Source organism: Apus apus, chromosome 4, assembly GCF_020740795.1.
Source record: "Apus apus isolate bApuApu2 chromosome 4, bApuApu2.pri.cur, whole genome shotgun sequence".
Taxonomy (NCBI): domain Eukaryota; kingdom Metazoa; phylum Chordata; class Aves; order Apodiformes; family Apodidae; genus Apus; species Apus apus.
In genome coordinates, this window is record NC_067285.1 from 19,754,373 (window position 1) to 19,779,746 (window position 25,374).

At 45.1% G+C, this 25,374-nt stretch overlaps 1 protein-coding gene across 1 annotated transcript; it reads right to left on the reverse strand.

The window, feature by feature from the left end:
- Positions 1 to 9,903: 9,903 nt before the first annotated feature.
- Positions 9,904 to 24,152, reverse strand: PKD2L1 (polycystin 2 like 1, transient receptor potential cation channel). The gene is made up of 15 exons (XM_051618037.1): positions 23,858 to 24,152; positions 20,401 to 20,514; positions 18,940 to 19,067; positions 17,889 to 18,145; positions 16,770 to 16,994; positions 16,178 to 16,406; positions 15,639 to 15,809; positions 14,741 to 14,922; positions 14,386 to 14,506; positions 13,678 to 13,776; positions 12,792 to 12,913; positions 12,350 to 12,467; positions 12,000 to 12,133; positions 11,074 to 11,221; positions 9,904 to 10,116 (listed from the first exon to the last, which is right to left on the reverse strand). The coding sequence occupies exons 1-15, from the start codon at positions 24,150 to 24,152 to the stop codon at positions 9,904 to 9,906; spliced, it is 2,556 nt and encodes an 851-aa protein (XP_051473997.1).
- Between the last annotated feature and the right edge of the window lie 1,222 nt (positions 24,153 to 25,374).

Below are 25,374 nucleotides of genomic sequence, written 5' to 3' on the forward strand. Positions count from 1 at the left end.
CTGAGAGGAATCCAGAGCAGGTGGGTTTATGAAGGAAATTAAATAGCCTTCGAGATCCTTCAGGAGAGCAAGTTTTGCCATAGCTATGTCCAAGGATCAGGCTTGCTGAATAAGGATGTTATCTTTAGTCACTCTAAGGGTCAGAGGCAGACTTGAGTTCATGTTTCATTTGTGATTTAACTTCCTTTTCTGAGGAAAATCTGCCTACATTTAAGACTTTTGCCCTAGTATTTCAACAAGCACACACGTGCCTGTTTCTGAGTGTATTTCAAACCTGAATGCTCACTGTCCCCCAATGTGCTGCAGTGACAACCCTCTCATCATGTGCCTGGGACAAGTGAGAAAAAAAAGTTGTTGTGCTTAGGGGCAGAGGTGAGCATTTTCTGAGTCATGAACTTGCTGCTCCACATAGTGCCTGCACAGTGATGCAGGAGGTGCACTTGCTAAAGGAACACAAAGGTTCAGGTTACTCCTGGCAGTTAGTTTCAGTTGCTCAGCTGCTCCTCAGACAGAGGTGATAGATGGCTTCATGCTGGTGATTTTGGGAAACGTTGCTGCTCCTCCCAAACTTAATGAAATGGAAAATCACTTCTCTGCCCCCTGTGCCTAAGCACATCCCTACAACACAGAAATAAGACACCGACTCGAGTTACGGGGAGGAACCACATCTGCCAACTACAGCATGTGACTGGAGGCTCTGGCTTTCCTCTAGCCCATTCCTGAAGCAAGTCTTCTGGGCTCCTTCTGGGCCTTTTTGAACCTCAGCCTGTTGTATCCCCTCCCCCAGCTGGGAGTATTTTTTAATGGCGTAATTTCACTGATCCAGTTGGTCTAGATCATACTGTTACTGAAGTAGATTTCTGACAGTACAGGGGTAGAAAACAGTGGCCAGGGGCTTGGTTTTTAAAGACAGATACTGATAGCAAACCTGAGGGGAGCCTGGCGTTACGCACAGTATTTTTGTCTCACTGCACTGCTCTGCAGGTCCATGGGTGCCAGCAGGGCTTTCTGCTGCCGGTCGACAGGGCAGCATTTGCCTTGTAAACTGTCAGCCTTTGCTCCTGATTAAAGCACATGGTCTTCACAGAAAGACAACAAAAGCATTACCCCAGCATAAAGCTTCATCAGGCACCAAGCTATGAAGCCCTATTGCTTTTCCTAGGTGACATTAAACAAATAATGCTATAGGCCTTGCCTTGGTACACTGTGATAGGAAGACAAGAGCAAACCAGGTCATATTTCAGATCTTACGCAGGATTTAGCACAGGTTTGGGGTCTTTGCTCTTGCTCCTGAACCCCTGCTGCCTTGGAGCCTCTGATCCATCTGTTACTATAGTGTTGAAGAACAGGAGAGGCAATGACACTGTCCTGGGCATGGGGAAAAGGACATAGAAGAAAGTTAGGCTTTGAGGAGCCCTGTTGAAAAGCGTAATTCTCATTTGCAGCTGATTTGAACATTGTTCCTTTCCTACGGGTTTTGGTCAGACTAGACATGTCCCGCATGTGCCCCAGCACACAGAGTGAATAAGAGTTTGCTGAGAACTATGAGTTCCACCCTCTACTGGAGGTCCTGGTTTCTTCTTCCCATCTTCCTACAACCTGAGCAACAACATCACAAAAACATCTGTATGAAGGGGATGCTGAGGGTTCCGCCTTAGTCCCAGCTTTTCACATGGGCTGACTTGCCAGCACTTGATCATCTCAGATGTGGCTTTGTCTAGCAGAACTGCTGGACACAAAAATTTCAGATTTGTTTCTCCACTGCTTTCCTTAGGATGCTGTTTTCATTGCCCTGAGAATCCAGGTTGTTTTTAAATCCTGCCTCATGCTGAATTTCATGAAGTTTGTGAAATATTTCAGGGACTTGAGCCAGCAAGAGAGTGCATGAGAAATATGTGCAGGACAAATTACATTCTGATCAGTACTATTGCTTTCTCTACGGAATACAGCAAGAAACAGATCCCAATGCTCTCTGTACAAAAGCAGCTGTAAGATCAATGCAGACAATAGCAATATCAGTCACGGTGCATGACAGATATATCCTAGCTCTTATTTTCCAAAAACCCCAATACACTGTTCTAAAAGACACACCCTGGACAGATGTGTACATGTGCTGAATGTGCTGCATATACAAATTCACCATCCTAGGCAAAAAAAAAAATAATCTCATCTTGCCTTTTCCATTCTGAATGCTTATCATGTCAAAGCTAGTGCTGACTGGCCTCCCTTACTTAAAGTGCTGCTTGCCTTGGGGAAGTTGGCTTTTGCAATACTTGCAGATTAAGTAGATGAGGTCTGACTATGTCAAATTTTGTTAATCTTTTAGTGCATTATCTAAATTCATAGCACCAAAAAATCCTTAATTGATTAAAGATAGGAAAGGATTCAAGCAAATCTAAGAGTAAAGGAAATAAATATTTAGTTAGATTGTGGGCATGACTCTGACAGAAATCACAAATAGCTAAACTATAGAATCAACAGAACTACACATGGGTGTTATCTGGGTAGAGCAAGTAAGACAAGGATGTATCTGTACTCTAAAGTACCTCATGCATCTAAACCACTGTTGCAATTACTCAGTGGCTATTAAGTGTGCTCAGATATTTATAGCTCCAACTTGCTGCTGTTAGTAACGTTACAGAGAACCTAGGGTAGGACTATCATGAGATATACAACAAAAATACAGGTACTTCTTTCCCTCATAGTCTAGAGAGATGAAGAGAGGGAGATAACACAGGTAGAGGGAGCAGAAATGGCAATGAGAATGCTGGGAATAGAGAGCTAGACCAGAGAGCTATCTTAGCCTCTCTGTATGGCAGCTAGATCTAAAGCAGATCTAGAAAGACACCAGTCATGACTGCCCCATGTTCTTAGACCTCTAGGACAAAGCCTGGTACTGCAGACTAAGAAGCAGCACCAAGCTAAGCTAAGGCAGCAACACAAGTTCCCCAGTGGAAGATCTCTCACACTCAGCCCAAGGTCCTGGGACAGAACTCCCTCATGTACAGTTTGTATCAGTATTTGCAAGCCAGGAATGGGGATTCCATCCTTCTGTTTTCCTTTTGAGGGCCTCAATGCTCACAGGAGTTTAACAGGATTAAAGTGTGTTTTAACTGTCCCAACTCAGCTTTCCAGAGGTCAGCTCCCTCCCTCAACGTGAATGTTGACATACACAATGTTATATAGACATTTTGCCTCCTTCTGCAGGAGCAAAGTCCAGACTGCTTCACCAGCCATTCCTACAAACTGTTTAACTTTTATCCACTCCCAAAGCCTGAGCTGCTGCCATTAGTATTTGTTGTGGTAGCCCTGAACAGATTCAGACTTTTTTTGCAGTAGGTGCTTTATGCCCAGAGGTGCAGAGTGTGCTTCCCCAGGGTGACACTGCACGACAGCAGGCGGTGAGAGAGTGGGACAGTAAACAGGACAGGTGAGAAGCTAGTTCGGTCTCATCTGTAACTTCCCCCTTTTTTTTTGCCTTCCTAGATGCCTAGTGGTGCTATATGATCTTGACAGAGAACTACCATGCCATGTCCTTCCAAGACAGGGCAGCTCATCACATTAGGTGAAAGAACAAGGCAAAGGGCAAAGGTTCAGTAATTTTGGCTGTCCCCTACTCTGATGTAGACTGTGGGAAAATCACATTCACCAGTAGGGAAACTGAGGCAGAAAGTCAGGGGATCACCAAGTAGCAAGTGTTATCAAAGAGAACACAAACCAGTAGGTGACACCAGATGTTTGACTTAGAGATGAAGGCAGTAACACAGACAAAGGGAAGAACAGAAAGAAGGAAGTTCTTGGTTGCATAGCTCACCCCCAGGAAGAAACTCCACACTCCTAAGTTACTTATGCCAGAGGTCTTTGTACTCACCTTCCAGCTTGCCCAACTGGTCATGCTCCACAGGTTCCATGTGCCTCTCAGTACTTAGCCATCTCTTTTAGTGGAGCCTCTATGTGGTGTTTCTCTTGCCTGGGGTGTCTCAGGTTTTTTTGACAGTGCTGCTCTGCTCCTCTCCTGACCTATTTTTTCTCTCCTGGTTTGAAAACTGCTGTGTAAACAGAGATGACTACTATAGTATGCAAAAAGGGGCAGAGGATGTCCAGAGCTACCCAGGAACCACTGAAAGGCATCCAGGTATCCTAGGACAGGAGACAGTTGGCAGTAATTCTGGAGAGGCAGGGGAGTAGAGAATCTTAACAGAAAAGCTAAGATAGGTCTAAATGGAGAATAAATGAGAATCTGGGTGTGGAATACCAGAGTGGCATGCAACATAGATCCTGAGATTTTCATTCCTGAGAGCCCTCTCTCACAAGTCCTGCCAAATTTACATGGCAAAATCAGAGCTGGAAAGGCCTTTTAACAAGCATGTCCAGCATATAGATAAGGTAGGCAAGGTGGCACTTTCAGTTCTGTTCTGTGCACTTCCCCTCTACTTTTGCTGTTCTTGCAAAGCCTAAACATGGGCTCAACGTTACTAATCTCCTTCCATCTCTGTTTGCCTCTTTTGAAGGCAAACTCCCAGTCACATATCTAAATGTGATCTAGTGAGCAGCTCAGGAATCAGACTCTGGTGCTACAGGACTTTCACTGCCTTTGCCTGCATATCCACATATTGTAGACTGCAGAGTGGTGGCATGGCCTCTTCTGGGCTTGTATAGGATAATACCCTTTCAGACAGAAGAGGCTGTGTTCCTGAAAGGATTCAGAAAGACTTGACATCTCGCTTTGCCCTAACAGTTGTCTGTTCTGTAGGAAAGTGAGAAAAAGCTCTGCTCTTTCATTTGTCCCAGGAATCTTGGTACGTGATTTCAAAGCTTGCTTGGCTTTGTGAACTCCACATATATCTGAACAACCTGGTTGGTTTGGCATACGACAGGAATATGTGTGCATACACATATATGGACTTTTCCTACGTCTGAGCTAGCCGTTTGCTGTTATTTCTGCTGTGTTTTGCAGAAGGGGACCGCAGAGGTAGTCACAGCCAATAGAAATGATGGCTTGGGATGGATCCTCAGCCCTTTCTTAGTCAGCACAAGCACAGCTGGCTTCAAGCTGCTACCTTGGATGTTGCTCTGATGAGCTGTTTCTTAGGTTGCTGTGACTTCTTGCACCTAGAGGTGAGCATGCCAGCAGAGAAATGACTGATCTCTTCCGGGGACAGTAGCGGTCAGGATACAGCACCATCTAGAGCTGGTTTGGGACATCCTGAGCCACAGAGCCCTGTCACTACCAGGCACATGGGCTCTCTTAGTGACTTGCTGTGGCATGCCTCAGCAAAGCCTGGGGTGACTTCAGGCTGGAGACCCATCACCAGACACCCACTTTATTTTGTCAGCTGAGCATTTGCATTCCTTCTTCCACACTTCTCAGCCCTAGCTCACCACACCCTGGGGCTGGCACCTTTCTGCCACCCACAGCATGGCTGGCTGGCAATCCACTACGCCTGGTATTTGCCACCTCTGAAACTGGCCCGTGAGCAAGACTTCTTAATCAGTTCCTCAAGCACCTAATTCTGCTACCTTTCCAAAGCCTGACATATTCTTTTTAATGTATCCTTTGACCTCTGAGCTCAGGAGAGGATCTGGACCTGGCACCCACTGAAATTCCTCCTACTGCTCTCCCAGTGCTGGGCTCTTCCAAACGTGAAAGCCCTGAGCTGGCTCATCATATGATGCTGGATGATTCCTCCCTTTCTCCTAGTTACCAATAAACTCTATGAATACTGATAGTTGTTCCCTGATGTTGCACTATACTTTTTAAGTGACTCCTGCTACCCTGTGTTTGTAAAACAGGCAGGAGCACAGCAGTCTCCACCCAGCAATCTCATCTGCTAAAGGCTGACCAGTCACCAGCAGCTGTAAGCTAATACTAGCACTTATTAAGGACTCTTCACAAGCCTGCAAAAAAAAGGAGCAAAACCTGTACTAACCCTGTTGAAAGGCTGGAGAGAGAACTGCAACCTGCCAAAGATCAGCGAAGTTAGCAACAAATACTCGAGTGGGAGGATCTAGTTTAAAAAGTGTGTTTTGGAAAAGTGGATTCTGCTTCTTTTTGCCACTGAAAAAGTAATTTGTGTCAGCTTCTGTTAGTAAAACAAACAGGAAATTTACTACTCACCTATTTTGAAAACGGAACAGAGAAGTCTCTGTAGGTGTGGAGGATTGTGAGTGGTTGTAAACTGAACAGGGTTGATAAGGTAACCTCAGAAACTGGACTGTATTTATGGGGTGGTTTGGGGATTTACATGTTCCTTTTAAACATGAAAAGTTAGGCTTGCTCATTGTTGAGAAAAATGTATCACACTCTTGGAGAGACACAGAGAAGAGACTCTGCTAGCACCTTTTCATGTTCCTGGCCATGGCTGGTTGTGGCTGCCCCTTGCTGGCTCCCTGAACCTGCTTTCAGGCATCCCTGCCATGCCCCTCCCTGTTCCCAGAGTCTCCCCATGCCTCACTTGGGCTTTGACACCTTTTTTAGGGCATTGCTGTCTTCCCCCTTGGCTGGATCCAAGAGCACCTTAAAACTGCCTCTCCTTCAGAGCATGCACAACACCTGCTACCTTGGGGATTGAATCCTGGCCACTGTGACTGCCAACACAAAGAACCATGGTGGTGATATCTCTTCAGAGCACCTTGTACTTTTCCAAACCTCCTCCTGAGGATTTTTAACCACCTCAGGGCACAGCTGTCTTCTACAGGACACGGGCTTCCCAGCCAGACATGGCAGTTTGGAAGGTGACCCTCTCCAAATTGGAACAAAACACAGCCATGCACCTGCTATTGAGGAAAAAATACTTTACTTTCCCCAGGAGACATATATCATCTAAGTAATGCCAACTCCTGACAGGAGGCCTGACAACACACATCTGATAAGAGAAGCGGTATGAACTTACCATGAGTGTATTGATGTTATTTCTCAACCAGCTAGAACACACGATTGACAACTACACACAAGCAACTGCTGGGGACAAGTAATTGCCTTGCCCTGCTCTAGGACACATCATATACAGGACAGCATGTTAATAAGGAACAGACAAGACACAGTTGCATGGAGATGTACAAGTAAGAGCAGACACCAATGCAGGCACAGGCATATACAGGTGACAGAACTTTTTTACACTGAGCGGCACTGGCATCACCAAAACACAGCACAGAGTGAAGGGACTGCTCTTTTTGCCAGAAAGAGGGAAAAGAACTCGCTGACCAGGCTGCTGATGATACCCAGAATTCCCCTGCATCCTGTGGTTCTTGTCTGATCCCAGCCAGAGCTGGTTCAGGGCTCCTCAACAGGGCAGGCTGGCTGCTGCATCTTGCCCAAAGAGGCTTCCAGGCTCTTCTTGTCAGTGGGAAGAGCTGGGAAGCTGGGCTTGCTGCTATTGTGGTTGCCACAGACAGGCAGAATGAGGGACAGACACTTCTCCTAGCTGCAGCAGCCTCGTGGGGACTCCATGCTCTCCCTTTGCTGAGGAAAAGTGGCTTCTCAGGATTCAGGCATGAGCAAGCCCTGCAGCACAAACAACTGTTTTGCTTGTCCTGCCGGTCTAAAGAGCATCCCAGACTGGCAGCCTGAGGGTAATGGTCACTGTCTCATGGATCTGAGCCCAGCTGCTGCAACATTGTCCTCTTGCCTCACCTACTTTCCAAGGGGCTTACGAAGCTCCCTGTGCAGAAAGCAGCAGAGTGATGGAGGTTGCCTCCTGGTGTTCTTGTGCTGCACTGCGTGGCTGCAGCATCCGTGCCTAATTGGGTGAGTTATCCGTGGCACTGGTCCTGCAGATGTTTGGCACATAAACACCAGGCAATGCAAAGAGGGGCGTTTTGTGTCACCTTTTCAGTTGAGCAGAACAACCAAGCAACACTCTCCCTGTGAGAAATCTGAGGCTTTATAAAGCCAGGCTTTACAGATAATCACTATTGCCTCCATTTTCTTGGCAGGTCTCAAAGTCAGGATCCTGTTGCAATGACAGTAGTTGTTGCTACGTTAAGAAGCTGAGCCTCAGCGAGCAACATATCTTCCACTGACTCTGCCAGCACAGAGTCTACCCCCTGTTGGGATCTCTCCTACGGTGCTAGACGTAGTTTTTCACAGATCAGTACCCCAAGTATTTGATATCTATGCAGTAACTTAGACTCAGGAATCTCATCCAATATTCTGAGTCTCTGGAAAAGTCAGGTATTCCTTCAAGAGACTTCAAAAGAGCAGCCTGTATTTTTGATTTTGCAGTTAGGCCTTAATAACCAGAGTCTGCTATTAGGCCAGGATTCTAAAGCAAGGTTTACATACGAATTTAAGGAAGAACCTTACTCTGTGCCTTTCAACATGCAGAGCAAGGGCTGTGTGCACTCTTCAAGCCTTCTAGAGAGCATGTAGCTGCTCTGTTCAATTACAATTTAACATACGGATTTTCTTTTAATTAAAATTTGAGGGGGGAAGGCCTATTCCAGGAAGTTCTCCTGACAGGCCATTTTCTTCTGAATAAGCCAACAGCTTTAATGCTATTAAAGGAAGAAATAAGCAATGTTCTTGTTCTGAAAGCTGAAAAATCTGAAGAAGCTCCCACTCAATTCTGAATTCAGTGGAACTGGAAGTCAAGAGCCATGGCAGTATCTCACAGCCAAGTCTTATCCCCAACAGCAGAAGCAGCTGGTGGGAAGGGAGCTGTGAGACCTTGTCATGCAGCCCATAGGGAGCTTAGATTTCAGCCAAGAGCTGTGGATGTAGGAGTTGCAGGGTCTCACAGCTCCTTCTAGGCTCTGGCAGTTAAATTACTCTCTGCTTCAGTTTATCAATGATATCTTGTAGCTGGGACAGTCCTGGAGCATGGAACACCTGGGGACAGCCCAGATCTCTAGGTCCTTCAGACATTCCCAGGGACACTTTCCCCCACAAAACAGTGATACATCCGTCTTGAAAAGGTGGCAATAGAAAATGCCACTCCACAATGTCCCAACTAAACCTATCACTGCACTGCATAGGACACTGAACAGTGAAGCATTACTATGAGTTTTTAGCAGTGGTCTGGGGCACTCATTTCCATTGGCTTTAAGCCTACAGAGCCTATTTGAGGTTAACTATTGTAGAACACCAGCATTTACGGTATTTTAAATACATTAGAGTGGTCCTGTAATAGCTGCAATAGTGTGAACCAACTATGAGGAAAGAGAACTCTCAGCAAAGTGAAAAATGGTGAGAGAGAGATATTTCTTAGTGTAAATAGCTGTGTTAGAAACTATATAACCAGAGATCTGTTCTCTAACACTCAGACCTCAGAATCTTACTAGTAGCAACTGCTTCTCTTTTTATGATATTTGAAATCTCCTCCCAGCTCTCATTTTAATTATCCAGAATAAGGTATTAGTTTCCTCTTTCTCAGCATCTGAATCTGAGGTACAGAGAGGGTTACCAAAGGGTTCTGGAAACAGTTTACAACAGAAAAAAACTGCTAGGAATCAGGTAGGCACATATAACTAACTTTCTCCTTTCCATCTCACACTAATTATTACACTCTTGTTTACATGTTTACCATGTCTCTGTCCTGCAGATAATCGTGTGTGTTGGAACAAGAAGCAACATTGCACATACATGTCCCAAGATTTCTGGGGCCTCTACTTTTTGGGAAAGGATAGACAAAAGACTTTACATTGGCCTGTTCAGAGGCAGAAAACTAATGCAAATACTTGGTTCCAAATTTCAGCTTACTCCAGAGATACAGGGGGCAGAAGTTCTAGCTCTGTGACATCACATATCGTTATGCTGGAAAAGAGCATCCCTGATTTTTCATGTTACCAGGTCCTAGCAACCATGGTATCTGAGTCCAGCTGTCCTAATTTTTCTAGCAGGGGGGAAACAACAGACAGTGACTTAGTGCTGTGGGAGGCAGACTGGGAGCACAGGGCTATTTGCTAGAAGTGGACATCAGACTGAGGCTGGATGTTCTTGGGCACCTGAGATCCCAGCACACTTGACGTGGGCAAGATGGGGTAGCCCCCATTTTGAGAAGAGTTGCCACTCAGGTTGTTTCCCTGGACACGTTCCATCCTCCAGCTTTCTGCTTCTTCTGTCCCCAGCTGGTCAAGGCTCTGGGGGAGCAGCTCTTCCTGACTGAGTTCTTCCTCCTATGAACCAGAAAAAAGAGTGACCTGCATTGTTAGCAAGCTACCAAGAAGTCTAGCAACACGCCAGGAGAGAGACGAGATGTGCATGATACTTAAATTTATCTTTCCACATTCTTCCAGAAATTAGTACAGCCTGCCTATTAAAGATCCAATATGCTGTTTGCTACAATACACTGATGAATGTGCATTCAAGCATTAGACAGGAATGTCCCTTTTCACCCACTAAACAACATTCAAAAAAATCCCAGAATGAAGTGAATCTGCAAGGGATCACAAAACTACTCTGCAAAAGAGAGAGGCTTCTTTCAGACTCAGCTAGGCCACTGTATGGTGTTGGACCATTCTCATTATGAAAGCCATGAAGACTTCAAGTAATGACATGGCTCCCACATGCCGTTCTGCCTTTGACTTCAAAGCTGATGACCCAAAATATGCTGGTTGACTGAATACAGGCAATCTTTAGCAAAAGTCACAAGCCTGCCATGAGGAGCTATGGGCACACCACTAACAATCTTCTGCCTCATGTGTGATAAAGAATCCACAGCCCAGATGTGAAGATCACACTCCACAGCACTATCATGAGCTGCTCTTGCTGGGAAGGACGGTATGATTTCTTTTGACATCTGAGGATAAGTAGAAACTGAATACAAGTGAATTTTGTCCCCTGCCATAGGAATAAGCTTGGCTTCAAAGGAGCTGGAAGGTGTGTTAAGGTTTAAGGGAAGGTGGATTTAATGGTTAACTTGGGGCGGGGGGCAGGGCATGAAAGCAAGAAGCTTTTTGTCACTGTGCTTGAACCAAAGAGGCTTGGGCATATAAAATGCTGACCCTGCCCAACCCTTTTTTTCTTATGTCAATCGAGACTGGGAAAGCAAAGATGATACCAGGTCCATTCACATAGCAAGTCTGGTCACCTATTCTGAAGTTGGTTCAAATCCATGGTGGAGGGCTACGAACCTTGCTAACGTTATCCAGTGGCTTGTCCAACAATTCCATCCTCTTCAGCTTGTTTCTTTCCAGCATGTCTAGCTTGCTTGCCACTGCATCAATCTTGGAGCCAATGCTGTTTATAGACTGTTCCAGCTGCAGCACACGTTGTAAGAGGCTGAGAAAGAAACGGAGAGCATTTGCAAACTTTTTGTTGTGATGAACAGCAGGATTTGTAGCAGAAATCTTATGGACAATGGGCCAAACCTCAAACAGGATTGAAAGCTCCACGTCAGAGAACCGATTCATACCCAGTGAAGACGTAACTCCCTGCTACATTGTATTTTCATCTGTAATCAGTGATTCTGTGTAGGATGGATCCCAACTGGGATCACAATATAATCCCATTATTAAATATGGCACCTGCCTCTCCTTTGATTTGGCCCTATGTGGATTGCTCAGTGTTTTTCAGTAGCAGAATCAGGATCTCCTGATTCTCTATGCTGTATTAATCCCATGCTCTTCCTATGGAAGAGACAGCAAAGTGTTATTCTCAGACCTGGAGGATGGAGGTCAGCTAGGCTATAAATCAAGAATATGTATCCCCATAGGACCTTCTGTAAAGCTACTAACTTCCCCTGGCCCAGTTATCCAGACTACCTTCAGACCTGGAACATGACAGCATATCGTCTGTGTTTAACTGACAGCTGCAGAGGTTATTCAAGAGGCAAAACCCAACATTTCTTAACCTAAACTTCTACAGGAACAAGCAAACTACATCACAAGAACTGTCTCAGTTCTCTCCTGACATGATCATTTACATGTGTGCAAGTCAATAAGGGACAAAATCTTACTGATACTGCTCAGCAGCAATGTAAGCAGTTATATCAGGGAAGGAAGCAGAAGGGATTCAGACCCCCCATTTGCAAAGGGATTAAAGTACTGCACAAACATACACTTGGAACTCTTCTTTGGAGACCCAGATGGCCTTGTTGGATTGGTTATTCCTTGCTTCCACACAGGTCAGATTCTCATCCAGGTTGTCACCATAGGATTTCCCCAAATTTTCAATCTCTGTATTCAGAGCAACCTAGAAGATATATAAAGAAACTCCTGCAAATTTGGATACTAACTCTGTTTCAGCTTCACTGTGAATAACACAGGGCTTCACAGGCAGTGAATACTCAGATGGTTGGAGCTGTATTTGAGTTGCCTGCTTAGTTTATACCACAAACCCAAAGGTTCCTGAGGCCACTTTGGAGTGATGTCTACTGAACAGAGGGTAGGGTTCCTTGCCCTTTTTTACCTTTTTTGCCTCTAGGTCATGCTTCATCTGCTGTTGCTCCTCTTCATCAAGGACGTGGTTGCCATCTTTGTCAAATGTGGAGAAGGCTGCTGTGATCTCATGGTCTGCATGTCCCAGTCTGCAAAATAATAGAAAGAGAAAGCTCAAGGCACTGAATTACACTGATAGGCTGTAACAGTGCAGGACCAAGCCTTTTGCAACCAGTGTATTGTTTCCCCCTGCCAGTGACAAAACCTAAACAACCCAAATGAGAAAGAGATAGCAAGACAAACCCATTTAGAACAACAGATTAAACATGAGGAGAGATGATATTTATTTCTGAATCTTACATTGCCCAGATCTAAGCAAACTGCTCACCTAGCTTTGAAAACCAGATAATTTAAATTACCTGTATGACCAAGAGAAAAGGATAAGTGGGTACTGCTTAAGCCGGCTCACTTACTCCTTCAAGCTGTTTTTGAAGTCTTCAAAGTCCAGTTCCTTTGTGCCATTCTGCAGTGCTTTCTGCACATCAGAAATCCGCTCCTTCTTCAGCTTCAGCCTCATGAGTGTCCGACTGTAGCTCTGTTACCAAAGGTGCAAACAGATACGGAATCATGCAGGCAGAGCAGTGAAAAATAGGACAGAGCGGACAATGCAATATGGGTGAGTATGGGTGAGCAGATGCTAAGTAATACAGGGAGATTTAAAGCTTTCTAGAACTCAAAATACAACACTGCTGAATGAGCCCCACCTCTGAACTCAGATCATGCTTTCAAAGCGAGACCAACATGGTAGCAAGGGTCTCCATGACAAAGCTTGCTCTGCTTTTCTCCTCTTGACTCTCCCTTTGAGCTCTCAGTCACCAGCTGTTTAAGATATAGTCTCAAATACCATTTTTTTGCAGAATATTTGTCCTACAGACTTCTGGGACCTTTTATGGAATTTATCTCTGGGAAATCCAGATGTAACTCACTACATTTGTACCACTGTAACATCTTCAGCTTAGCAAAATAGGACTTGCCATTTTATTGATATAAGTGCACTCTATCAAGGACTGAAAGAGCTTTGTCCAGAGGCTGACTTGGGAAACGCTGACTTCAGAAACACTACCGACACAGTCAAGTAACAGGATTCCCCCAACCCATCCTTTCTCATCTTCCCATTGCCAAAGGATCTAGGAACTTGATTTATCCCAGAAAGGAAGCGGGACTCCTGTGTGCACTAAGAAGGTGGATCAGGTGTTGGCAACAATAGTTTCTCTCTAGTAAACTCCATATAAGTCAGGGACCTCCAGAAAGTGCTTCAGGATTTAGTTAGGGAGTAGCATAGCTTTCACTATTCATCACCTGCTTCAAAATGTCTGAGAGCTGCAGCTCATCCTTCTGGCTTGAAAGCTCCTCCTTGACTTCTGAGTAGGTGTCATTGATGATGGCCAGAAACATGTTCTAGAAAAAGGGGAAGAAAAGAGATGAAAAAGCAAGGGACATCTTGCATGCTGCAGTGGCTAAAGCTGTAAGAGACAGTCATAACTGTGCAGGACTTAGCTAAACAAAGAGCTATTTGCATATGGGGTATTCCTTTGGCAAATTAAAGTAGGTGAAGGAAAGGTGCACTTCAACCATATCATGCTTTCTCAGTGGGGAGGAGATCCTTGCAGTTAAAGCAGTGGCCAAAGGTACATTTGTTCCCAGCTCAAATACCATCTTTGGTAGCCTTTCCTTGCAAGATCCTAAGTTATGTCTGGATGCCTAGCACTGGGCATTAAACCTGGTCATTATGAGCATTCCCCTGCATCCATTGCCTAGGAAGCCAGAGACTGCCTCCCATGCTTTGTTAACTGTCTGCTACAGAGCAGCTGAGCTGCTCCCCCTGAATTCAGCTACCACTTGAGTGGCACTCACAGTCAGTTTTAGTCTTCACCTGAAAGAATGTGAACATGGCCCTTAATTACCCTGATTGTCAAATCGTTTGTGCTGCACCTAATTCAGCGATTATTGGAGGGATCTCTCAAGCACTGCTGTCAATAAAGGGGCAAGGAGGGCTTTCTTACTTACCAGGAGCACAAAGAAAACAAAGAACACATAAGTGACAAAGTAAATTGGCCCAAGGACCCTGTTGGCATTGTCAATGGAATTGTAGTCAAAATCACCAAGAATGATGCGAAACTGGGTGAAGCTGGAGGAGAGGAAGAACACAGGATTACACAAAGGCCACATACATTTATGCTATCTCCTCAGGCAGTCCTGAGGTGAACCCTTAACATGCCTGTAGTCCTGATGGTCGCAGGCACAAGCCAGAGCAGAGTCTAAGTCACTCAGTCTGACTGGGGAGTTACACAAGGAGAGGATGGCAAGTAGCTAAAATTCTTTTGAGAAATTATGGAAACATGGTTCTGACTTCTACACTTACATGCATTTAACAAAGGTGCTGAAGTTTTCCACTTGTGTCCCAAAAAGAAGGTAACCCAGCTGGGCATAGGCAAAGAACACAATGAAGAACATAATGGCAAATCCCAGGATGTCCTTGGCACAACGTGCCAGTGTGGAGGAGAGCTGAGTCATTGTTTTGTTAAAGCTAATATATTTAAATATCTGCAAGAAGAAAGAACAGGGACAAAGTTAGGTCAAACCATCACCTAGGTTAGTTAGGCTTACTAAGACAAGAGGTTCACTACAGTACCAAAGCACCAAGAGGACAGCTGGGCTAGGGGAACAGTGTCTTAATGTTCCAGATATTTGTGTCAGGTGTGCCACCATCTTCCTGTGGGATTATAAACATATAAACCCTTTGTTCTCTGTATCAAAGGAAAATAGAGCAAGACAGCAATAAGGACAAATGTCTTGAGGCTGATGAGGAACCCCAGGTACAGTGTGGCTCTCCACCATGCCAAGATTCTTCATTTGAAATGTCAACAGATGAGACATTTCCAGTTGTTCCATGGCCAGTATAAAGGAAAACACAGTTTGCCAGTTTATCTTCCAGAATACTAAAATAGTACAGGAGTTGTATTGTACAAAGTTATATTGTACTCAGCATTTTCTAAAACCACTCTTACACTGCAACACCTGAGCTCATCTCCCTGTCCGTTATCTCCAAATAACTGGCCTCAGAATAGAGGGTGAAAGGTTTTCTGGATTTATTGCAAAATAGGGCATATGACTGAGGAAAATCCTTCTCTGTTATACAGCTGTTACCCTCATTCACTCAGAGGGATGGAAAACTCAACGCCCAAACTATCTAGAGGAAGAAGTCTGAGACTGCGGGCCTGACACCTCCCAGACCTACAATAGGCACCTCCCTACAATACCTTGATCCAGGCAAAGAATAAGTTCATTGCATTCATATTGTTGTACTGTGTCTGCCAGAATGCCAGGAACTCGAAGTCTGCGTAGGTGTCGGGGTGTTTCAGCAACTCTCCCAACAGTCTGTTCACCTCAATGGTGCGAAAGATGTGAAACCCAATAGCAACGATGGAGAGCTGCAAAGAGGAAGAGTCTGCAGTGACCTCTGTGCCCATCCTTTCTGCAGAAACTAAAGTGCCACAGAATTCCTTGGTATCACACTCCACAACTGCAGTCTACTGGTGCGGGATGGAAAGAAGGTCTTCATACACTGAATGAGGCCCTGACTTCACAGACTCTCAAGTATATTTTAAGGAAATAATTTTCTCCTAACAGCTGTTAGAAGCACATGGGTGCATTTACTCTACTAGTTCATTTTGCTGTTGGAACAAAACATGTGCCAGCTTTTGTCTTATCTAGACCAGTTCCCTTATTCCTTCTTTTGTATTGGTTCTCATTGCTTTCTGCCATTGCTCCCCCCAAAGCAGCGTGCCAGGATCCTCACCAGAATGACAACCACATCCAGGATGTTCCAGATGCTGGTGAAATACCGAAACTTGTGTATACGCAGCTCCAAAATCTCCTCCACCACATAGTAGAAGATGAAGACACAGAAGACAGTTTCACAGGCAACAATGAAGAAGTCCCAGGCACTGACATAACGTATAAGCTTGACCGTCCTGATTTGCCAGGAGGGAATGGCACCACCCGTGGCTGGAAACTCAACCACTAACCTTGAAGGGAATAAGGAAACTCTGGCAATTGCAAGCAGGAAAAAGGAGACTCAGATAATTTTGAGAGGCATCAAGCCTGAGTGTGAGCTATCCACCAAACCATGAGCAGAAGACTTGTGCATGTGTTTACCCAGCCTTATCTCTGCTGCTTCACTGCCCATGATAAGGAAGGGTAAACACTGAAGAGAAGTTTGACTGGTTGTGTCAGGAAGACCAAGTCTTCTTACTAATCTATGCAATATCTACTGACACCAGTCACTCCTACCCCTCTGGTGGACCATATTAAAATATTTGCATTTTAAGAAACTGTGGCATTGAGGAAGAAGCAAGAGACAGAAGAATATCCAGTGCGACTTGGCTTACCTCAGAACACAGAACAGATTGATATTTGCATTATACACAGTGAAATCAGTGAAGACAACTCTCGTCCCCCGATCCAGCCACAAATTCTCCTTCAAGGCTTGCAGTGCTTCAGCACTTTCTTCTCTGGTCAACTTGAGATCTATGTAATATCCTCCCCCGCTGTAACTGGTTAATCTTCCCCAGTGAGATGAGCCACCCAGCTCCTCCTCAGAATGGTACCTCCACCTGCAACAGACAAGCCCTAAGCAGAAGCATCACCAGCCCAGGCTTGGATACGACCTGGTAGCCAGGAGAAATTAGACTATATCTTCAAGGGACAGAGCAGTTTTTAATAAAAGAGTTGGCACTTAATTCCTATTCCAGATCTGAGCCTACACAGCTCTTCATTACTGATAGATTTCTGATCCAATGCTTCCCAGCAGAAACACAACATGACTTGCAATACTATGGAGGTCAAATTCTGCAGCTTCGTTGACTGTTTGCACAGTCTTATTTGCGTGGAGTTTTCTCCCAGGATCTGCTGCATTGCCTTCTACCATGCTTCACACAACCTTCTGCTTAGAACATGCTTGTTCTCATATTTCTTTATGAACAATACTTTCTCATTAACAGATCAAGATTCATGCAGCAAGCAAAGAGTTATTAAATTGCAACGACCTCACATTATTACAGAGAAATAGGTTTTCAAGATGAAAGAGATGCTCTCCTTTATCTCTGGCTCCTGACATCCAGGAGGAAAGCAGATAGCACCACTGATTTTTATAGATCTGTTTCCAAAGGCCGGATATCTCCTTATTCTCTTAAAACCAGACAACAATCTCTACCTATTTCTCCACTGGATTTTCCATAGCTTTCCCAACAGGTCCCACTCTGCCACACAACAATTCTGTTGTGCTTTTCCTCAAAGAGACACGTGGCCTTACTGACAGACAAAAAGGACTTGCTGCCACTGGCTATAAGGGGAATTCCAGCTTTATTTGAAAAACTCAACCATGGCATCCTGTGGCTCAGTAGCTCTTATTTTAACGAGAAGAAACTAATTTGGGGCAACTATAGAAAAGAAAAATAATCATAGAAAACACAGATTTTCTAATCCTGAACAGCAGAAAATGTACTTACGCGGTTCCATTGATGAGCCCAAACGAGACCCTTTCCTCCTTGTCTTCCGAGTATGCATCATAGCAGCCTGAGATTTCCTCTTTAAAGTCCTCATGGACCACACAGGAATTGTTCTTCACCTTCAGTTGTCGCATGCGTGGCACACCCAGGAGCAGGTTCTCGTAATAGATGTATGACTGAGTGCCATGAGCTGCCAGGGACTCGTTGTTGTACCACTTTGTCCAGTAAAGATTATCCAGAAGGGGACCTTGTGCATACTGCAAGAGGAGAGGAGAACAACTTCTTCATGGTCCACATTATCAGAGGAATTTTCTTGGCTAAGACAAAGCTCACTAACAAATGATTTCCAGCTGAGTGTCAGAGATAAGTGGTTGCAGGATCTCAACAACATTCACTATGCCTCATACTATTCCTTCACCAGTTATTTCACAGAGACGTGTTATGCTCTAGACAGCTTTTCTTATCTTTATTCTCTTTTATCAAAGCCAGTGCAACTTTTAATCCGGCTTCTTCATAAACAATCTATACATCAGACCAGCCCAGGCATGAGTTACAGGCAGGTTAAGTATGCTGTTCCTATAATTGCCCATGAAAGTGGACATGGGCTTATTGCTACTTAGACACCAGTGTGAAGACATTAGATTGTAGGATTCAAAGACATTTCTATCACTGAGAAACCTGGAGTAAGTCACTCAGCCTCTCTGGGCCAGCACTCCCCATCTGTGCGATGAGCATCATATTACAGCAACTTCTTTTTGTCATGTCCTGCCTGTCTACCTGGTAAGTTTCTAGGGAATGGACTCTTCTGGGCACACACAACACTTCACCTAGCCAGTATTCCAGCCACAGTGCTCACAGGGATAAATTATATTTTAAATCAGTGGATGTTTTGAATGCAAACTGCATTATAACTACTGCTAGTAGCTGGCAAAAGCTTGTGGCAGCAACATGCCTTTCTGAAAGCACGAAGTGGCACATTCAGAGGGAACCGAATATCGCGGTCTAGCTGAGGTTTTCAGGGCTCCCCATGTCAGGCCAGATCTGTACTCACCACCCAGAAGTCAGCCATGCTGCCGATGGACTGGAAAGAGACACGGCCATCCGCAGAGGTCTGTAGGAAGAGCTCAGACATCACTTTGGTGTAGTAATAGGCATTGGAACTTGTCATTCCATATGTCACTAAGGGAAGAGACAAGAGCAGGGTCCACCTTTATACATGAATATTGGAGCCTGACATAAATATACGCACATAGTCACTTTCTGCACAGCTTATACTATCACAGTTAAGCAGAGCTAGGCACAAGAGAAGAAATCTTGGGAACTCTAATCATATTACGTTCTGCTTTCTGAGGAATTTACAAACTTATCTGCTGAATGTTCTAGAATTAAACTCTTAGACTGACAGACTGTAAGATTTTAAAAGCCAGAGAAGGCTGTTGGATGACACAACTGAACATCCTGGGCAACATGTTTTTCCTCAGACAAAATTTCTGGAAGAAATTTTATTTCTCAGAACAAATGATCTGTATTTAGAAGCTCTGATCTGAATCCATAAAGGTATAGAGACCACCCAACTTTCCCAAGTGGAAAGCTGCAGTTATGTTCTCATCTCAAAGAGGAGCAAGCTCCAACTTCCCTGAACATGTTGTTTCTTCTCTGCAGAGCTCCTCCCTGCAGAAAAGCATCCATCATGGTGATCACTAAGAATATGTCCTATTGTTGAAAGGGTACCGTGAAAATAAAGCAGCTGACATTCAAGACCCCCCCCTCTTCTGCATGAGTCAGCGTGTGACCACACGCACATCTGTGTGTATGTCTTGGTTCTTTCAGAAGAGTGACTGAAGCACTGTCTCCCTGGGCCAGTGTGATAGTAACTCAGGTTGGTATTGTCTGTTTATCTCTCCTGCCATAGAATCCATGAAAAATAATCCTCTTCAAAGCCCCATGCCACAGGTGCTCATTTGTGATAATGAATGAACCTTCCCAAAAATCAAACAGCCATTGTTCTACCCCCACAAAGCCCAGCAGCATTCAGTAAAGGGATGCATTAAATCCACCCAAGAACAACAGTGTGAGCTGCCATCTGCTTTATCATCTCAGCCACCTCTCCAGTCCCAGAGGGGGAACAATCTCACTGAACACTATGTCTTTGATCCCAGCAAGTTTCTAGAGCTGCTCTCTGGGGTTTGAACATTTGCTGTGAAACTAAGACAATGCCCTGGACAGATTCTCCCAGGAATGTGGAGCTGATGGCTAGAACTGAGAACACAGATCAGAAATACTGCTTAAACTTCACCAATATCATTTAGGTCTATAGATATACATAGCCGTTTTACTTGTGTGTGCAGCAGCTGTTCTGTAGGTAAGTAGCACAACTGCTTGCTGCAAGTGAGTGCATGTATAAGAAATTTAGCACCTACATCAGAGTGGGGAAGTCTAATAATAAAACCTCATATTATTCCTCTCATGCTGCACACAGAAAAGACACCTATGGGATGTGACAGCTACTTACATAAACAGATGTCCACCAGGAACACAATATAGACTAGCAGCTCTCGCAGTGTGGTCTTCACATAAAGCTCTCTGTTTTCAGCTGTGTTCTCAGTCAGTGTAGTGCCCCACAGCCCTATTGGGTGGGAAGAAGAAGTTGGAGAGTTTCAATGGCCGTTGTCAAAGGCCATGTGAGGACCTGAAGTCCTGTTCCCAAAGAAGACTGTCAGGAGCTGCATTTTTATTGCTTTTCAAAGCAAAGCCACTTTTCTCTTCAAAACTTGACTAAGAGCTGCAGAAATTAATTAAATAACCCCATAACCAAACCATTCCAGCATGAACAAAAGATTTTGGGCTGACGGAAACCAAAATATATTTGCTTTCTTATTTTGCTAAGTCACTCACCAGTTTTCTGTTTGCATTCAATATGGACTCATCATTTCCTGCCTGCTTTGCAGCCTGCTCTTTGCAGAAATTCCATCTTTGTCACAGGTACTCCTGAAACCACCAAATTTCATCTCAGTCATCCATGTGCCAACAGCTGACCTTCTGATAGGACTTTGATAGCAGAACTGCATCTGATGTTAGCTTTGTAACTATTAGTCCTCTTAGTGTGGACCTCTTAGATCAAGCCATCAGCCCCAAATATTTGTCCTTTGCTTTCCTAAAAAATCTCACAGACTTCTTGTAAGTCATAAAACTCAATCAAATAACCCAACTCAGCATTTTCAGGATAAAACGTAGAGCCAAATTATCATCAGGTTGTCTGCCAATGGAGATCTGCTGGCTTTAATACAGTTATACAAATTGCACCAGCTAGTGATCTATTTTTTTACACAGTGAAAGCAACTCCTGAAACATCACCAGGGTTGATCAAAACCAGACAAACTCTTCCTTTAAAAGGAGCCTTGATATTCTGGGTTTGATGATCCGCCTGATACCATTAGTGTATTTGTTTTTTCTTCCTGTAATGGCTTTCCATTGTGATTTCTGAAATGCTCCTGAAGTTGAAAGGCATAAGAACTTTCACTTGAAAGCCTAGTGATGGAAGCCATGTCAATACCTATAGTCTTGATGCTTTTGCAGCTCCTAGAGAGCTAAGTTCCAATGCTCATCCCCAGTAGTATCATCTTACTGCATGTCAGGATCAAAGCTGATCAAAGGCGACATGTTTGAAGTCACCTTTGGCAGAGGACAAAGTGCTTTCTTTCTTTGGAGCAAGCACTCCTGTCCTTTCAATAGCTCTTTGGCATCTCAATATGGTAGAGAGCTTTTTGCACCATCAGCTGCCATAGTACCTCTTGCAGCAACCACCCTCACGCCTGGACAAACAAGTAGCTTGTCCAGAACATACCAGACCAGCAACAGAAATGAGAGCCTGGAGAAGATCTGGATTAACTCGTGTGTAGGAGAGAGTAGGATGTGTTTTACAGAAATCTTCCTTTGCATTGGCAGTAGAAGTGTACTTGGGAACACCTAAATTCAGGGACACTCAAAATCTTTGATAACTTGGTTCAGAGCCTTGTCCAAAAATTATACCTGGAGGACCATGAGGCTGGCCTAGTACCCTTTCAGACTGCATTCAATAATTGTCAAACTATTACTAGTTGAGGTTTGGTTTCAGCTGTTTGTTTAGAAAATATGCAATAGAAATATACCCTATCACAAATGAAGCGTGTCCTCATCTGTGGCTCCTTTGACGCCACCTACCCTCTTGGGGATGCAGATATTTTGGACGTGACATTTGGAGTGGAAGGATACTCAAGAATAGAAGACTTCCTTAGGGCATCTTGCATGACAGTCCAGCACTCACAAGGCACAGCAAAGAAAAGAACTTCAGAATCTAGAAAACAGGCAATCACTGCAGTTTGTTTGTAATTCTTGCCTTCCTGCTAGTAAGAAGTTACTGGTAAAAATTAACAGCAACATCTACTTTATCTTCCGAGGCTGCCTTTAAACCAGACTTGTGACCCAGGTGAGTCACTAGCTCACAGCCTTAGCTAAAGCTTTCCAAAGGCAGCAGGAAGCTGCGTGCCCTCACCAGCCACTGTGCCACCAACATACCCAGCAAAGTTTTTGCATAGGCTGGCCAAGAACAGCTGAGGTGGCAGGAGGCAGGCAGGATCCAGAGGGCACAGAGTTGCTTGGACACAGTTCAGAAACAGTCCTGAGCAGCACTAGGAGCAGCAGCTACTCACTGGCAGTCCAGCCCAGTAGCTGATAAGGACAAGATCAGAAATGCAATCAAAGACCTATGAACACGTAATTCCAAGGAAGCAGGCACCACTTCTGTGAGGCTGATAGAGGCATTTCCTCTGGCTGCACTGGCTTTTGGATCTCATCTTCCCAGATACGGTCTGTTTCACAACCCTATTTACCACCCTTATTGGCAGGACAAACTGCTGCAACAGTCACAGAAGCAGCAAATGCTGTAGTGTCCTGACAGGTATTTGCGTGCTCCAATTCCAAACCCAGCATCTCACAAATGGAATTTTGATGTTAAAGTAGGGGTTTGTTTTCCCTTTTTAAGTCTCAAACAATGCCTAGAAGGGAGGAGATCAGAATAAAACCCGTAAATAATACATTGCCTCTGAGCAATCTGTAATTATCCCCCAAACCCTACCCAGCACTGTTCCTTGGCCAGGAGGAACCTCTAAAGCCTCAGCTCTAACTTCCACATGGATTAATAGGGTTAGACAATAACTGCAATAACAAGTAAGAAAGAATTGATCATAGAGGGGGTTTGCAATTCAGGACCAGGCTATTTTGTTATTCACTCGCATGTACTGTTAGAGGTTACAGCTCTAAGAAAAGTTTTGGTTTTTTTGGTGTTGTTTTTTTTTTCCTAAGTGGTGAAGAAAGACACAATAGTAAGAAAATACTAGTTTCCCTGAGAAATAGCTTATTGCTTTTTCTTCCCCATTTTTACAGCACTAGGAATTTATGCCTTCTATAAGAAACTGTTCAGCAAATACCCTTGTCCAGGGCTGTATCCTTACAGGAGACCTAACTTGCTCAGTTTTTTTATTACCTCTGAATAAACCTACATTATGTTTCATTCCCTTTTGTCATCTAAACTGGAAACTGGCACTTCTTTCTTCCAGCTGTCTTCAAGCCTGTTATAATTATATACCTGTACCACACCATCTAGAAAATGCACACAGAGGTAGAATAATCTCATCTTCAGAGTGATAGCACAGCTCTGTCTAAAGCTCTACCACCAAATTCACTGTGTTAACTGCCTTGTGTGCCCTGCCTTGTAGTAAATGTAACAGGACAGACCCTGGAGCAAGGCACACAGAATGAGGATGCTCCCTCCAGGCCAGGTGATCTCTGGGGTAATGCTAGCAGGCTCCTGGGCTATGCAAATACTATAGAGTTTCTACCTTCTGCATCCCCACATCACCACTTCCCCCTCCCATACCATTTGTCTTCCTAAGGGCCAGTAAATCCTTTCTAGTGAGATACCAGAGCTTTACCTCGGATGCCTCTGAAGATGTAGAAACAGCACTTGAGGAAAGGACTTGTCTTCCCATCCACAGACTTGCTCTGCTTTTTCTGGTAGGGCAGTGGAACTCTCACCTCTTCAAAGTTCTCATAGGGATTCTCCAGGATGGATTTGGGGTTGTAGATGGCTCGAATCTTCAGTGAGGGAGAGGGAGAGCCACTGTAAACAGGATTATCCCAAGCTTTCTTCCCTACTGCCTCCAGTTCATGGTCCTCTGAGGCTTGAAAGTGGCTCTTAGCTTTGTTGTTTAGGTAAGACGAGCTCATGGTTAGTCACTGTCAGCAGAAGTACTTCTAAACTGGAATTGTGAAGATTGCCTGCCCAAGCTGGAGTTGCAGGCTAGCAGAGAGAGAATCAATGCCAAATAGCTCATCCACCTCAGCAGCCCAAGAGAGGGTGCACCACTAGCTTCCCACAGACAACATGCATCCTCCCTCTCTTTTTATACCAGCTCAGCTTGTGACACCTCTTAGAGGGGTGGCACTACCCGTTGTTAGGATCCACTATCAGTCCTATTATTCCAGCAGTCCTGGGAACATGGGCGCGTCCAGGAGACCTTCTTTGCTTCCCAACGGACCCAGCTGCCGTCGTGGGAAGAGGAAGCTGCTAGGAGACTGCCTGAGTTGGGGAGGGGGCGGGCAGGGCGGGAGAACGGACAAGAGGAGGAGGCAGCTGGGATTAACTGGACCCCCAGGCTGCCTGCAGCCCGGGTCAGCGCCAGGTGAGGCTCCAGCGATGCCGCGGTGGGGCCCCATGCAAGCGCCGCTGGGGAGGTGGGCAGGGCGGGAGCCTTCGCTCCGGGGCCAGGGGAAGTCTCGACATTCCCGCGGAACGCCGAAAGACGGAAAGTACCAGTGAGCGGCGGCAGCGCGGAGCTTGCGGAGGGGACACACCGAGCGACGCTGGCAGCTGGGCCCGGGCAGCTGCCCCACTCGGGTCCGGAGGCAGTGCAGTTAGCACTGCGAACGCTTCAGGAAGTGAAAGCCACATGCCAGCAACACTTCGCATCCCGTTGCATCCTTCAAGGCCAAGCCAGATTGCAGGTCTGCCTTCTTACCGGCTAGGGCACAGAGTAGGTGGCACGGGGAGCTCTGGGCTTCTGTGTTGAAAGAGTCACCCACCTAGCCCGGGAAACAGGTCAGTTTGTGTATAGCAGAGCGCTCTGCCTCAGTGTGCCTGCCTCAGTTTCCCTTTGTGATTCGGTTGCTTTGTCTCTCAGTTGCACTGCCCCTAGCCTGGACTTGGAGGGCTTCTAAGGGAATAACAAACTGAACTGGTAACAACCTTGAAAGTACAAATAAAAGCCTCAATTGATGTCTGTGACACCAGCTGCTCTGTGTTGAAGAACACGGAGCTCAGCTTAGGCACAGCGGGGCCAAATGGAGACAAAACAAAAACGGGTAGACAAACAAAACAGTGTGCTTGGCGAGAAAAAGGCTTTCCCCCCCCCCGCCGTTTCTCTTTCGTTCTCCTATAGGGGATTTCGGA